The sequence below is a fragment of the Lepus europaeus genome, chromosome 1 (genome assembly GCF_033115175.1).
Source record: "Lepus europaeus isolate LE1 chromosome 1, mLepTim1.pri, whole genome shotgun sequence".
NCBI classification, from domain to species: Eukaryota; Metazoa; Chordata; class Mammalia; order Lagomorpha; family Leporidae; genus Lepus; species Lepus europaeus.
Window position 1 is genome coordinate 54,623,949 of NC_084827.1, and position 14,261 is coordinate 54,638,209.

General features: G+C 40.1%; 1 protein-coding gene across 1 annotated transcript in view; it reads right to left on the minus strand.

Moving 5' to 3' along the window:
* The window catches only part of PCLO (piccolo presynaptic cytomatrix protein), a 623,081-nt gene extending 615,551 nt beyond the window's left edge, over positions 1–7,530 (minus strand). The window contains exon 1 of the mRNA XM_062178496.1: positions 7,316–7,530. Within this exon, the coding sequence (XP_062034480.1) occupies positions 7,316–7,530 (215 nt within the window). The remainder of the gene's footprint in view (positions 1–7,315) is intronic.
* Positions 7,531–14,261: the final 6,731 nt, after the last annotated feature.

Genomic DNA, 14,261 nt, shown 5'->3' on the forward strand with positions numbered 1-14,261 from the left:
GCCTTGGCTTAACAGGCTAATCCTCTGCCTTGCGGCGCCGGCACACCGGGTTCTAGTCCCGGTCAGGGCGCCGGATTCTATCCCGGTTGCCCCTCTTCCAGGCCAGCTCTCTGCTATGGCCCGGGAAGGCAGTGGAGGATGGCCCAAGTCCTTGGGCCCTGCACCCGCATGGGAGACCAGGAGAAGCCCCTGGCTCCTGGCTTCGGATCAGCGCGATGTGCTGGCCGCAGTGGCCATTGGAGGGTGAACCAACAGCAAAAAGGAAGACCTTTCTCTCTGTCTCTCTCTCTCACTATCCACTCTGCCTGTCAAAAAATAAATTAAAAAAAAAAAAAAGGTAGAGTCAGGAGCCAGAGCAGGAAACTGAACCCAGGCACTCTGATGGGGGATGAGAGTATCTTAACCACCAGGCCTGTTCCTCATCCTAAAATTTTGCCTTTGCTACATCTTTACATGGGTAGCAATTTTCAACAAGCACACAAAGAAAAAGCAATACTTGTTACGAGTGACAAAGAAAAAGTAATACTTTTAATGACTGATGAAAAAATTAAGATACATAGTTAGGAATTAGTTATAACAAAAAATAATTACCCTTAACAAGCTGCTCAGACTTAGAAACAAATTAAATATAAGTTTAAACTAAAATCTCAATAAATCAATGCCATATTATATGGCAGACATATGTGCCCAAATGGCATCTGAAGTTATGACTAAATAAAGTTAGTTCTCCAAATACCACCAGCATTCAGAAGGAAAACTATTCATTTTAAAAGAGATAAGATTTTTTTTAATTTTTTAACTTGATTTTGAGAATTTGTATTAGTTACATAAGGCACAATGTGACACTAGGGGAGTTTTGGTAACAGAAGTTACAACAGTCTTCTCCAAGAATACTGAGGAAACTAGAAATCAATCCAATTTTATTGTATTCTGTCTAGAAAGGTTAACAACTATAAAAGCATCCTTATTAAATCTTGTAGAATAAGAATTTCTACTTTCACTGCTTAGACACTGTTGAGGAAAAAAAGTCCCATCTTTCTTGTGGAAGAGCAATCATGTTTATTTTTGTTTTCTAATAGCTAAATATTACTCTGAATTTTCTATGGAAATTCATTTAATAGTTGCTTAAGGCATCCTGAGATATATCCTGGATCTAAATAGTAAAAAGCTGGTTGTGATCTTATTTTTGAAAACTGTCACTTTCCCAGATTGAAAGGAAAATACACAATGATCACTTTACTTAGTGTTTGCTACATCATTAGTTATTGCCACTGATAGATTAGTAATATTACCAATATTGAAATGATAAATAAGGTTTATTTTAATTCATAAATATAAAAGGTAGAGTTTTAAAAATATAAAAAAGCAGAGTTTTAAATGACTGTGATTAAATATTTAAAATAGACATTTGTTTATCATATATTTTTGACCAAAAGTTCAATTAAGTACAACAATCTTTTAAAGCCATTCTTCATTAATAAAGTTGCAAGTAAAAGAATATTCTGCATTAGAATTATGGAGAAAATCAGATAAATATTTTTGCTTGATTTTTAATTTTGCAAAAGGAGAAACAGTGATTCAGTAGCACCTAAAATATGATAGGATCATAATAAAGTTCTATAGATTATTCTGATCCAGTTTGTCAAAATTCACCTAATGGACCTGTCTACAAATTTTTAATTTCCTATGATTCAATGATTAATACAAATTAAGTTTTTCAGCACTTCCCATTAGGAAGATCTGAGCACAGATCAAGATATAAGACATAGTAGTAAAGCTGAGAAGCACTATTTACAAATAGCTAAGACTCAGGAAGAAAGAATAACCTATAAATGGCAATAAATAAACAAACTAATTTTCTGATAAAGTATGAATAAAGAGAATTCAGGGCCAGCACTGTGGCATTGTAGGCTAAGCCTCAGCCCACAACACCAATATCCCATATGGGTGCCAGTTCATGTCCCAGCTGCTCCTCTTCCAATCCAGCTCTCGGCTATGGCCTGGGAAAGCAGTAGAACATGGCCCAAGTGTTTGGGGCCCTGCACCCACATGGGAGACCAGTAAGAAACTCCTGGCTCCTGGCTTCGGATCAGCCCAGCTCCAGCTGTTGCATCCATATGGGGAGTGAACCTGTGGATGGAAGACCTTTCTTTCTGTTTTTCCTTTCTCTCTGAGACTCTACCTCTCAAACAAATAAATAAAACCGTTTAAAAAATAAATAAACAGAATTCTTAGTTTTGGAATTCCCTCCAGGAAAAAAAGTTTACAGAAGTATAAGCTGCATCAAGTCTCTTAAGTCTTTCCTTGAACAGGGAACTAAAATTACTACCCTGGTTGATTTCAACAGTTCCATGCTCTGTTTCAGAAAGCATTGCTATGTATCTCTTTTTGGGAAAAATCATTTTAGCATGTTTCTTTATAATCCTTCCTGTGTAATCACTTACATACAAAGGCAAAAACAGCCAAAGTAAACACCTAAAAATTCATTATTTTCAAAGAGGCACACTGGTCAGATCTTCACCAGTTTTCTACAGATATCCTAGATTCAATTAACTTACCACCCCCTCCTTCAACGGATTACATTATAAATGTGACTATGCTATAAGTAACTTTTTAGGCATTTGGTTGAATTGGCTAGAAATATTTCTTTAAAAACAAGACATTGGCCGGTGCCACGGCTCACTAGGCTAATTCTCCACCTGCGGCGCCAGCACCCTGGGTTCTAGTCCCAGTTGCTCCTCTTCCAGTCCAACTCTCTGCTGTGGCCTGGGAAGACAGTGGAGGATGGCCCAAGTGCTTGGGCCCTGCACCCACATGGGAGACCAAGAGGAAGCACCTGGCTCCTGGCTTCGTATTGGTGCAGCACGCCAGCCTTAGCAGCCATTTGTCAGGTGAACCAACAGAAGGAAAACCTTCTTTCTGTCTCTCTCTCACTGTCTAACTCTGCCTGTCCAAAAAAAAAAAAAAAAAAAGGCCAAAAATCTCTGTTCTTAATGTTACTAAATTGTCCTTTCCTGAAAATACTATTCAACATACTTTGGTAATTACTTTTTGATGTTATTTCACTTCACTACCATATAGAAAAATTATCATTAATAGCAAACATTTGTAGTAAAAGTAAATGCTAAAACTGAAAGCAAGCTAGTTGCATCAGAAATCATAATTGCATGTACTTCCAACAAATATTAAGTTGAACTACAGGTATTATAGAATACCCTGACAAAAAATACCTAGTCATAAGGCTACCCACAATTCTAGTTTTAGTTGCTATAGCTATGTAAATAAAAGCAAAACACAAAGTCTGTGATTTGGACATAAAAAGAAAATCATTAAGAGAAGATAATGGCTTAATAATGAACAAAAGTGTGAAGGTGCTAACAATGGTCTTTTGGTGATTTTGTTGTTGTTTGGTAAAACAGCTGTTAAGTCAGCAACAGGAGTCACTGTGTACTTACACCCCATGTGGGATCTGTCCTTAATGTGTTGTCTAATGTGAAGTGATACTATAACTAGTACTGAAACAGTATTTTTATACTTTGTGTTTCTGTGTGGATACAAACTGATGAGGTCTTTACTAATTATAGACTGAATTGATCTTCTGTATATAAAGAGAATTGGAAATGAAAAAAAACAACCTGGTGTTAAATTGGAAATGGCATAGAAAATTAATTAATTTTAAAAAAATATTATGTAGGATCTCTGTCTTTAATGTGCTGTACACTGTTATTTAATGCTATAACTAGTACTCCAACGATAGTTTTTTCACTTTGTGTTGCTATATGGGGCAAACTGTTGAAATCTTTACTTAATATATACTAAACTGATCTTCTGTATATAAAGAGAATTGAAAATGAATCTTAATGTGAATGGAAGGGGAGAGGGAGCGGGAAAGGGGAGGGTTGCGGGCGGGAGGGAAGTTATGGGAGGGGGGAAGCCATTGTAACCCATAAGCTGTACTTTGGAAATTTATATTCATTAAATAAAAGTTTAATAAATGGAAAAAAAAAGTGACTAAAGGGCAATCTGTGCCTCTTTTATAAGAGACTGTTAACTCCTAGAGAGAGAGAGCCTATTTCACTCATCCTTTCATCACTAGAACCAAGCCTGGAATCTAGTAGACAAGCATTAATGTTTGATGAATTAATGAATAAATGGATGATTAACAAGGAGCAGATGAATGAACATATCAGGTTTTAGTTTTACTCCAGATTAATGTTTTTTGAATTCTTTTCACTTCTAATTCTACAGACCTTCTCAGACGTAAGTGGAAATATCCTATATTAGAAGCTGGACTGTGCTGCTCCAGGGCTGGGAGGTTGGGGTGGGGTGGGCAGGGACAGGTGTGAAGGTATCTCTCCAGTAGGGAAAGCTGAAAGGAATTCTAAAGGAAATCATCTCATCAATCACAATTCATATAGAATATCTTAGTAATCATAAGTTTTTCAGTAAAGCCCTTCTCATATGACATATCCCTAATTGTAAATAAAATGATAAGTCATAAAACTGCACTTTGCTGATTCTATAATGAATCGAAAATCCAAGGGGTATTTTATATGTAATTCATCCTCTACTAACTTGTAGCTATTCAGGTTTAACACTATCTCCCTTTTCATTTCACTATTGTCATCTTCAGGTTACAGTTTAACAAATTAACGTTAACCTGTTTCACAAGTTAACAAAAAAAAAATTCAGATTAAATGATATAAATATATTATGTAGGAATGTAACAAGAGGTGGAATGATGATTTTTTAAAAATGAAACACAACAAGCAATGGCACTTGACAGTGCTGAGTCACGTAAAATTTGAAAATACCAGAAATATAAGCAAACAGAATTATCTATTCACTTTTTACTGTACAGGAATACTGGTTACTGGAAAAGCTAAGAAACTAATTCAAGGTCACAAAACTAGTTAGTCACAGATATCTAACATCCTGACTCCTGGTTAGTGATCATGATTTGCCTCCATCACACTGACATCTCCGTATGAAAGAAAACATAAATATATCAAAATAGCTCATAACAATGTAAAATTTGACATACAATTTATCTGTAGCCAACACTGATCATTTACTACTGATAATGATCTAATCACAATCTACATTTGAGGGATTCCCTTAAGTTAAAAAAAAATTAAATCCCAGTGATCTTCACAATAATTTTCTTAGACAGGTAAAGCAGTTAGTATTAGTCTTTTTTAGAGGCAAGCAACCTGAGGCATATATTGATGGAGAAATGTAAGTAGTTTGCCATGAGTCAGTTTAAAATCAGTAGGATAAGAATCTAACCTAGGACTTGGGACTGTTGACTCTTATTTCATAAAACAAAGAAACAAATCCTATCACGTCTAATTCAAATCACTTAAGCACTTGAAAATTTGAATTTGTTTTTGCATATATACATAAATTAAAGTGATTCTATTAAATCTAAATGACAAACCAAGTATTTCTTTCGTTATCATATATGAGCATAACACCTTTCCATTACAAAGTTATGTACCTTTTCTGGAACTCTTTCAGTGAAATGCAGTCACGTTGTAAAAATCAGAAACATGGTCTATCTGACTCTTTAGAGGAAGCTTTCATCAAGAACTGTTTAGGCTACAAATTGACTTTTAATAAGAATTCCATCAAAATATAATTATGAACAGAGAGCTTTAAAAGTATACTATCATCTGATACACAAATATTGCATAAAGCAATAATATTATAGACAAATAACAGTTTTAGCCATCCTCTGAACAGAAGTTAAGAATCTAGAAATCAAACATACTTTTCTTGGTGTTTGTAACTAGCATGCTTTACCTGTTGCTTGTGCCTGTTAGAAAAAGAATTTTAGAAGACCTGGCATATCTTCTTCAAAAGCTAATAAAAATACTGTACCTTGATATTACCCTATGGAAATCTAGTGAATGGACACAAATTTTTTTCCAAATCAATTTTTCACGAAGTAGACAAAAATATATTATTAATTGTACTATTTAAGATAATGGATAAGAAAGACAATACTAATAGTAAACCAATATACTTTATATTACTAGTTTAAATATTAAACATTTAATATAAAGGACAAGTTTTCACTAGTGGTGGTTTCCTTTCCATATGAATAGGGTTTTGACCTGATAGAATGTAGATGTCTAAGAGCATATGTGAAAATACTGCCATTAAAAAAAATCTATAAAGTACTTTACATTTCTCCTATATTACACTGACAAAGCTATAGATAATTAAACAACAGTGATTAAGTGAAAAGGATTTCCTTTTTATGAAGTAGAGAATAAGAATCTACACGTCTATGCCTTGGTATTTTGCATATTCAATATTCCAAAGGAAAACTGCAGTTTTCCCATGCCTTCATGCAACAGGAAGGGTTTCAGTACCTCGGACAGAGAACTGCTACTGGCGGGTGCAAAGTTAAAGGGTTTGTTTACAATAAAGGCAGGGCGGATGCAGTGATTATACCTTCTTAGAAAACAACTAATTTAATGGGACGAATGGAAATGCACAGAGGGAATGAATATATTAGCATTGCAGAAGACTATTCCAACTGCCTGTGCAAGTTGTCATTTATTTGATTTTTTTTAATGTGTACATAAAATTAATCTTAAGGTAACACAAATTCTCATATTCGTCCCTAAACTGAAAGTCACTTTTGCATTTTAAAAAAAGAGCAGCGGTTTAAAGACATCAGATGCGAATTCACAAATGCATGTCCAGCAGCTGCTCTGCTGTGACCACACCATCTGTTTAATGCCACGGGTCCCTCACAGGATAGGAAAGGTATATTCTGTCTGTGCCTTCTACCTAACAGCCTCTGTTCTCCTCTGAGGCTGGGGTGGGGAAGGAGCACAAATCACCTCCGGCGGAGGGGGTGGGGAGGGGATTAAAGGTGTCGTTCTAGCCATGACAGAGAAAGATCCCAAATGCTGGGGGGAGGAGGTTTCAACACAGGTAAACAGCCAGCCCAGCCACCCCCCGGCACATCCGTGTGGTATTCATGGAAGACTTCCAGATTAGTAGAGCGCCGGAGGGCGTCTCTCCACGCCGCCCTGGAGGGACCCCGCTCCAAAAAGGCAAAACACCACAACCCAAAACCACGGTGCCAAGAACGCAGCCCTCGGCCATCCCACCAGGAAACTCTACACTGCATCCTCTTTGATTCTGCCCCTCGACAGCCTCACGCGGTCCTCATGGCCACCCCCGGCAGGGAGAATCACACGCACGGAGGCGACATGTCTGCACGGCCGTGCCGGCACGTATGTGCATGGGAAAGCCCTCCGCACACGCCCGGACATAGACAGCATGCTGTGCGTGCCTGTGCGTGGAAGGCGACTCCGCAGCGGCCGGGGGGACGCCTCCCTTGGGCAGCCCCTGCGCCCTTGACATGACAGCGGCGATCTGTCTCCTCTCGTCTTCGCTCAACCGGCTCAGGTCCGCCTCCATGCCGGCCGGGAGCGCGGCGTGCGCGGGACTCGCCGCCGCCAGCCCTTCAGGCAGCCCTTCCCCTTCCAAGCTCGCCTCGTTGCCCATGGCTCAGGTGGACGCGGAGCCGCCGCGCTCGCTGCTGGTGCTGCGTCCAGAGCAGGGGTCCGCCGCGGGGCGTGCCGGCAGCTGCGTCCCCGGGCTCGGCTCGGGGCGCCGCGGCACGCAACGCCGGGAAGCGATCAGTCTCGCTCGGAGGGGACGCCCCAGGCCGGTGCCGCCTCCATGTTGGGCAGCGCCAGGCGACCGTGGCACAAGCCGCTACTCGCACGCCGCCTCAGCTCCCCGAGCCGGGGAGAAGCAGATCTGAGCGGGGCCAGCCGGGGCGCCGTCCGCCCCTCCCACCGCGCCCCGCCTCCTCGCGGCGCGCATGCGCCTCTCGAGACGGGCGCGGGCTGGGGCCGCGCCTGTCCCTCCTCGCCGCCTCGCTGTGCGTCGTCGGTATCTGCGCGCGCCCTCGGCGCCGATTTAAAGGCTCCCGGCCAGCGCGCCGCCGAAATCTGGGGCGAAACGGCCCGCGTTTCTCTCAGGCATATTTCCGGATGCCTCAACCTGAGTTTTGGCGGAGCCGACTCGGGGTGGGGGAGGGACGAGAGGGCCCGCGTCTTTTCCCGCGGTGGCGCACGGGATTTGTAGTCTCCTCATCCCATTCCCGCGGCCCCTTAGCCCACTTTCCCATTCTCCCGGACTCTCACTCTCCAAGTGCCCTCTCTTCCTTTCTCTTTTTTCTTTTTTCTTTTTTTTCTTTTTTTTTTTTTTTTTTTTTTTTTTTCTGTGACGGAAGGGTTTTAGGAGAGGATTCAGGTAACTGTAGGTGAACAAGACACCCCTGATTGCTGAGGCAGATTTTCTTCAAAGGAGCTACGGGGAAAGGGTGCTTTTCAGTCAGAAACTTCCCCCAATTAGATTTAAGTTAGTTAAAAGTATTCAAAGTAAGGTAAGAGTTGTAAACGCTGGAAGCTTAGGGTGCTCCCTGAAGGCACGACACTATACTAAAAGTAAAGGATCATGGGAAATGGTGGCGCCTGGCTCCTGGCGTGAAGCCCTTGTAGTTAAATATTAAAATGTTATGGGAATTATTGAAAACATGATTTAAAGCCACCCTCCTCTTTTTATTTAACAAATGGGGATAGAACTCAAAAAAGGAAACGAAGTTATCAACACGTGCTGGCAGCCTTGTGACACAGCTGGTTAGGACATTGGCTTGGGACACACACATCCCAGTGCTGGGAGTCCTAGCTGCTCCGCTTCAGGGCCAGCTCCCTGCTAATGCGCCTGGGAGGGCAGGAGGTGGCCCAAGGCCTTGAGCCCTTGCACCCATGTGGCAGCCGGGCTCCTGGCCATTTGTGAAACAGTAAATGGAAGAGTCACGTTTCTTTCTCCCTTTCTATCTTGCTTTCTCTCTCGCTCTCGCTCCCCACCCTCCTTTTTTCTGACACCCTCCCACCCAAACACACACACTGTTGCTATTCCATTTCCTCAAGGCGACTGGATCAGCCTCCCCAATTTTGCTGTCTTTTCTGATAATAGGGAGCTAATGTCACCACTGTTGACACTAAAAAAAAACATAACAGTTGGGAACAAATAAGTCATACGAGTAAATTTCAGAAAGTAATTTTCCTGGTTTTCGCAATAATCATCACATACTTTGATAGCAATTCTTCCACTTGCTTTAAAACTACATGGCGCAGTTTTAACAGTTTGCGACAATGCTGTTTTTAGATGACTAGTCATCAAAACATTAGTATTTGAGTGCATACAAAATTTTTGATTCTCCAATAAAATACTGAGATGCAACTTCCAATGGCAAAGAGGTACTTTATGAAGAAGGAAATTCTCTGGCTTTATATAAAGAGATCAACCCGAGGCCACCCAACATTCTGATGGCCAGATTTGCTCACACTTCTAGAAGTGTCCTTTCTTTGTTTCAGAGATGCATGAAATTAGGTTCATAATCCTGGATCAGGATACTTGTAACATTAACTTGTAGCTGCTCCATGGTGCAGGCTGCTCTGGGAATCAGTAACATTCAGATGAATGTGAGGAAGAGGAAGATGATTCACAAGCTATTATGTTCAAGTTTTGTGAAAAGGAAATTATGTTTGATGCCTTCTCATCTACACACCTCAAGTTTCAAAAACTTAATGGGTACTCTCTCAAACTCCAGCCCCAGAAAAATGATTAAACTGAGGAAGTATTTTAATAAACCTATATTCTGCTCAGTTAGACATGTAAGAAAGCCTGTGAAGCAATCAGAAAAAAGACATGATCATCAATATGCAAAGTAATGTTGATAGGCTAAGCAAAAGAGAATTTGTAAGATGGGAGCCCATTGTGTAAACATGTGTGTTCACCTTCTTCCCTCTCTTCCCTGGGAGCAAACATCACCTAAAAACAGGAAAATGGTGGGAAGAATAAATGGACTTTGAAACAAGAAATATGATGATGATGGCACTGGAAAATATTTTGATTGTTCATATTTTAAATTGTTTTGCCTTTGGGGACCTGAAGTTTGAATTGTGTCTTTTTGTTTGCTTGTTTGTTTCCCCTATTTATTTAAGCTGGTGGTTGCTTGTGCTTGGGAAATGCTTTTGTTCTGATGAAAAACATCAAGGCAGAATTCAGATATATTCTTTAAGTGTAATTCTCAGAAATATAAGGTACAAGGAAACAAGTCAAATGCTGCAGATAATTTTATGAAATTTCTCTTTGCACATCCAGAAAAATATCATAATTAGTTTCACTCTTCAAATAATTGATGATGCTATATTAAATATGTTTGTTGCTCCTTGTTCATTATATCATTAATGATCATTTTATCGAATTTATATGTAATTCAATGGGCTAGGAGGTGAGGTCTAATTCAGCCTTGCGGGTTGGTCATGAAAGGAATTTCTGAAATCTTCTAGTGTTATACTGTTACGTCACTTGAAAATAACCTATCAAATCCCAAAACACCAAATCTGCAAATCTTTTCCTTTTGTTTAATTCCTGCCACATTTTCCCAGGTAGTTTCAATTTTAGTAGATGATAAACAATGCAAGTGTGATGATTAACAACTAACAATGGCTAGATAATGATTGCTTGGAATGGGGTGGCCTAGTCTAACTAAACCACCTTGCATGGTTTCCTTGTAGAAACCATGCAACACAGTATAAAACCAAAAGACCATCTATGTGTGGCCATAAATGTCAATGCTTGAATGAATTGAAGACTTAGTAAAAATTTACACTTAAAATATCTCTCATAGAAAGATGTGTAGCCTATTTTTAAATACCTACAATTAAATTATATTGAATTAATTTAACCCATTTAAAAATAATGACATATTAATTAAAGTCTATTTAGCAAGTAATAACCTAAATATTGGATTATTTTTAAAATTTCTCTTCTGCCCCTATTAAAATCATTAGCATAATAATACTAGTGAGTATTATGTAAAATAGGCCATTTTCTAACCTAAATTTGAGAACATAACAGTAGCATTCAGGACTTCTGGGAAACAATTTAGTAATAATTGTCAAGAACCCTGGAAAAGATAATCTATGATATACTCCCGGATAACAGTACTAAAGAAATCGTTTGAGTTACAAAAGTGGCTTTGTGAAAATGATATTTACTGCATTATTTATAATAATAAAACAATCATTAGATTCTGAATATAGAGGAATGCAGAAGTAAAGTCTCACACAACTAGGTAATAGTATCTTCTGAAAGTACTGATTTAAAATGATAATTTAGAAAAGTGTACATTTGACAACACAGGAGGTAAATTTCTATAAATGTATATGATCATAAGCATGCAAAAAATAAAAGAAGCAATTGTATAAAAGAAATAAATGAAGCCAGGAAATAGTGAAAACATACAGAGGAGACTTCAAGAAGTTCATGGAAAACACATGTTATGAAAATGTTCTGCTGGGCTGGCACTGTGACAAAGCACTGGCATCCCATATGGGCACCAGATCTAGTCTCGGCTGCTCCTCTTCCAATCCAGCTCTCTGCTATGGCCTGGGAAAGCAGTAGAAGGTGGCCCAAGTCCTTGGGCCCCTGCACCCATGTGAGAGACCCGGAAGAAGCTCCTGGCTCCTGGCTTCGGATCAGGGCAGCTCCGGTGGTTGCGGCCACTTGTGGAGTGAACCAGTGGATGGAAGACCTTTCTCTCTGTCTCCATCTCTCTCTGTAACTCTGCCTGTCAAATAAATAAAATAAATCTTTTTTTGGGGGGGGGGCAGGCAATTAGACAATGAGAGACAGAGACAGAGAGAGAGTTATAGACAGTGAGAGAGAGACAGAAGAGAAAGGTCTTCCTTCCGTTGGTTCACTCCCCTAATGGCCACTATGGCCGGCGCGATGCGCCGATCCAAAGCCAGGAGCCAGGTACTTTCTCCAGGTCTCCCATGTGGGTGCAAGGACCCAAGCACTTGGGCCATCCTCCGCTGCCCTCCCGGGCCACAGCAGAGAGTTGGACTGGAAGAGGAGCAACCAGGACTAGAACCCGGGGTGCCAACGCCACAGGTGGAGGATTAGCCAAGTGAACCACGGCACCGGCCCAAAATAAAATAAATTTAAAAAAAAGAAAGAAAGAAAGAAAATGTTCTGCATGGATCTCAAAACTTTTTGAACCAAAATAAACATCTTTAATTCCATTTTTTCCAATGTTTTGAACTCACCTCACATAGTTAATGACAAGACTATAAGTGATCTTACTTTTTCCTTTTAATTTTCTGTAATTTCCAAATTTTTCAAAATAAATTTATAGTTTTTTGTTTATTAATATAAATAATTATTTTTTGACAGGCAGAGTGGACAGTGAGAGAGAGATAGAGAGAGAGAGAGAGAGAGAAAGGTCTTCCTTTGCCGTTGGTTCACCCTCCAATGGCTGCCACGGCCGGTGCGCTGCGGCCAGCGCACGGTGCTGATCCGAAGGCAGAAGCCAGGTGCTTCTCCTGGTCTCCCATGGGGTGCAGGGCCCAAGCACTTGGGCCATCCTCCACTGCACTCCCTGGCCACAGCAGAGAGCTGGCCTGGAAAAGAGGCGACCGGGACAGGATCCAGTGCCCCGACCGGGACTAGAACCCGGTGTGCCGGCGTCGCAAGGCAGAGGATTAGCCTATTGAGCCACCGCACTGGCCATAAATAATCATTTTTAAATACAACAAAAAATAGTATAGCCCATTATTCCAGGGAACCAAAATACCAATCATCTTTTGTAATTATGACTCTCACATTTAAGAAGCATTAGAAAAAGTGATATAGTGTAAGAGAGATCTTCAAAACATTCATGGAAGATGCATGCCATAATAAAACTGCATGTGTATCCATCCTATTGGTTATTTCTCTGGAGAACTCCAAGATAAACATGTATTTTTTTAGAGGGTAAGGGTCCAGTGTGAGGACATTAAAGAATGCAGAAATGTAGACCCAAGACTATACATATGATGGATAAAAGCAATATAGATTTTATATGCATACAAAGGAACTAGGGAACAAAGGGCATCTGACATCTGTATTTCATTCATTATTGTCATATGTGCTGAAGGCTAAAGTTTGTTACAGTTTTCAGAAAGCCCGGTAATTTCCCCCATGTGTTAATTCCAAGCTATTGGGAGAAAACTGGGAAATTTTGATGTTGAAGAGGTCTATATGCATGCAGAAAAAAAAAAGTATGCCTGAACTTTCACAGGGATGTGCAAAGTGAAATAGGATAAGAACCTGCAAATTATTCCTAGCAATGGTTAAAATCCTTACAGAACACCACATTTATCTATTGATATTTTGAAAACGTGAATATGTGGGCCTCACTTCAGACAAATTAAATCAGCATCTTGAGGAAAGGGGCCAGAATCAGTAATTTTTAAAGCTCCACAGATAGCTGGCTGTATTATACCACCTAGGTTGAGAACCACTGTTCTGAAAGTGCCATGCATTTTAATGTCAGAATCAGAAGGCCAGAAACAAGGAAAAGGCACTTGGGAGTCCGTATATTCCTTTCTTTGAAGATGCAGTCAAAGACATCGGTAACACAGTTGGCACCATTAGACATTGTTTTTGAAGCAAAATATAGAAGGTGTAGATTTACCTTTTTTGAAAAAATAGTGTATGGATATTTATACTTCTGATCACTGCAGTTTGCAAAATGTGTAATAGAGCCAGAGAGGGGCACAGAAAATTAAATAGAAGAGATGTAACCATTTTATTCTAAAAGATTTGAGAGGAATTCTAGGATTAGAGCTTTTTACTACAGAATGTGAATATGAAACTGAGAGGCTTTTTGGATTCGTGGAAAAATTGTGCTTAGTAAAATAATCAGGACCTAGTACATTTAATGTCTCTTTTCTCCATCTCTTACAGGTATGTATGACCTTGTAACCAAGCTCCATCTGATGACAATGTGCTGCTTCCAGGCCTGGCACAGGGGACTCTGGAGTGTGTGCCTTTCACTTTGCACATCTGGAGTGTGTGCCTCTGAGGCTGACAGATATGGAAACAACAGGTTTACCACCCAAGTGCCCCGGGTTGAAGATGGCAGATCCACTGGGAGGCGACCACCAAAAAGATGATCACATGTGGAATTCTGCCTTCTCCTACCGAGATCACTTTCTTTGGCCACTTTTATACATGAGGGGAGAAATACCTATATCATTTAAACAACAGGATTTTTTTGCTAAAGTTGTCAGTAGTGTTTTTACTAATACAAGATGGCAGGAGTGCCATGTTCAACTTTTCCTCAAACTGCTAGGATTGTTCTCTTGTCTCTGTTGAGGGCAAGCTCAAGA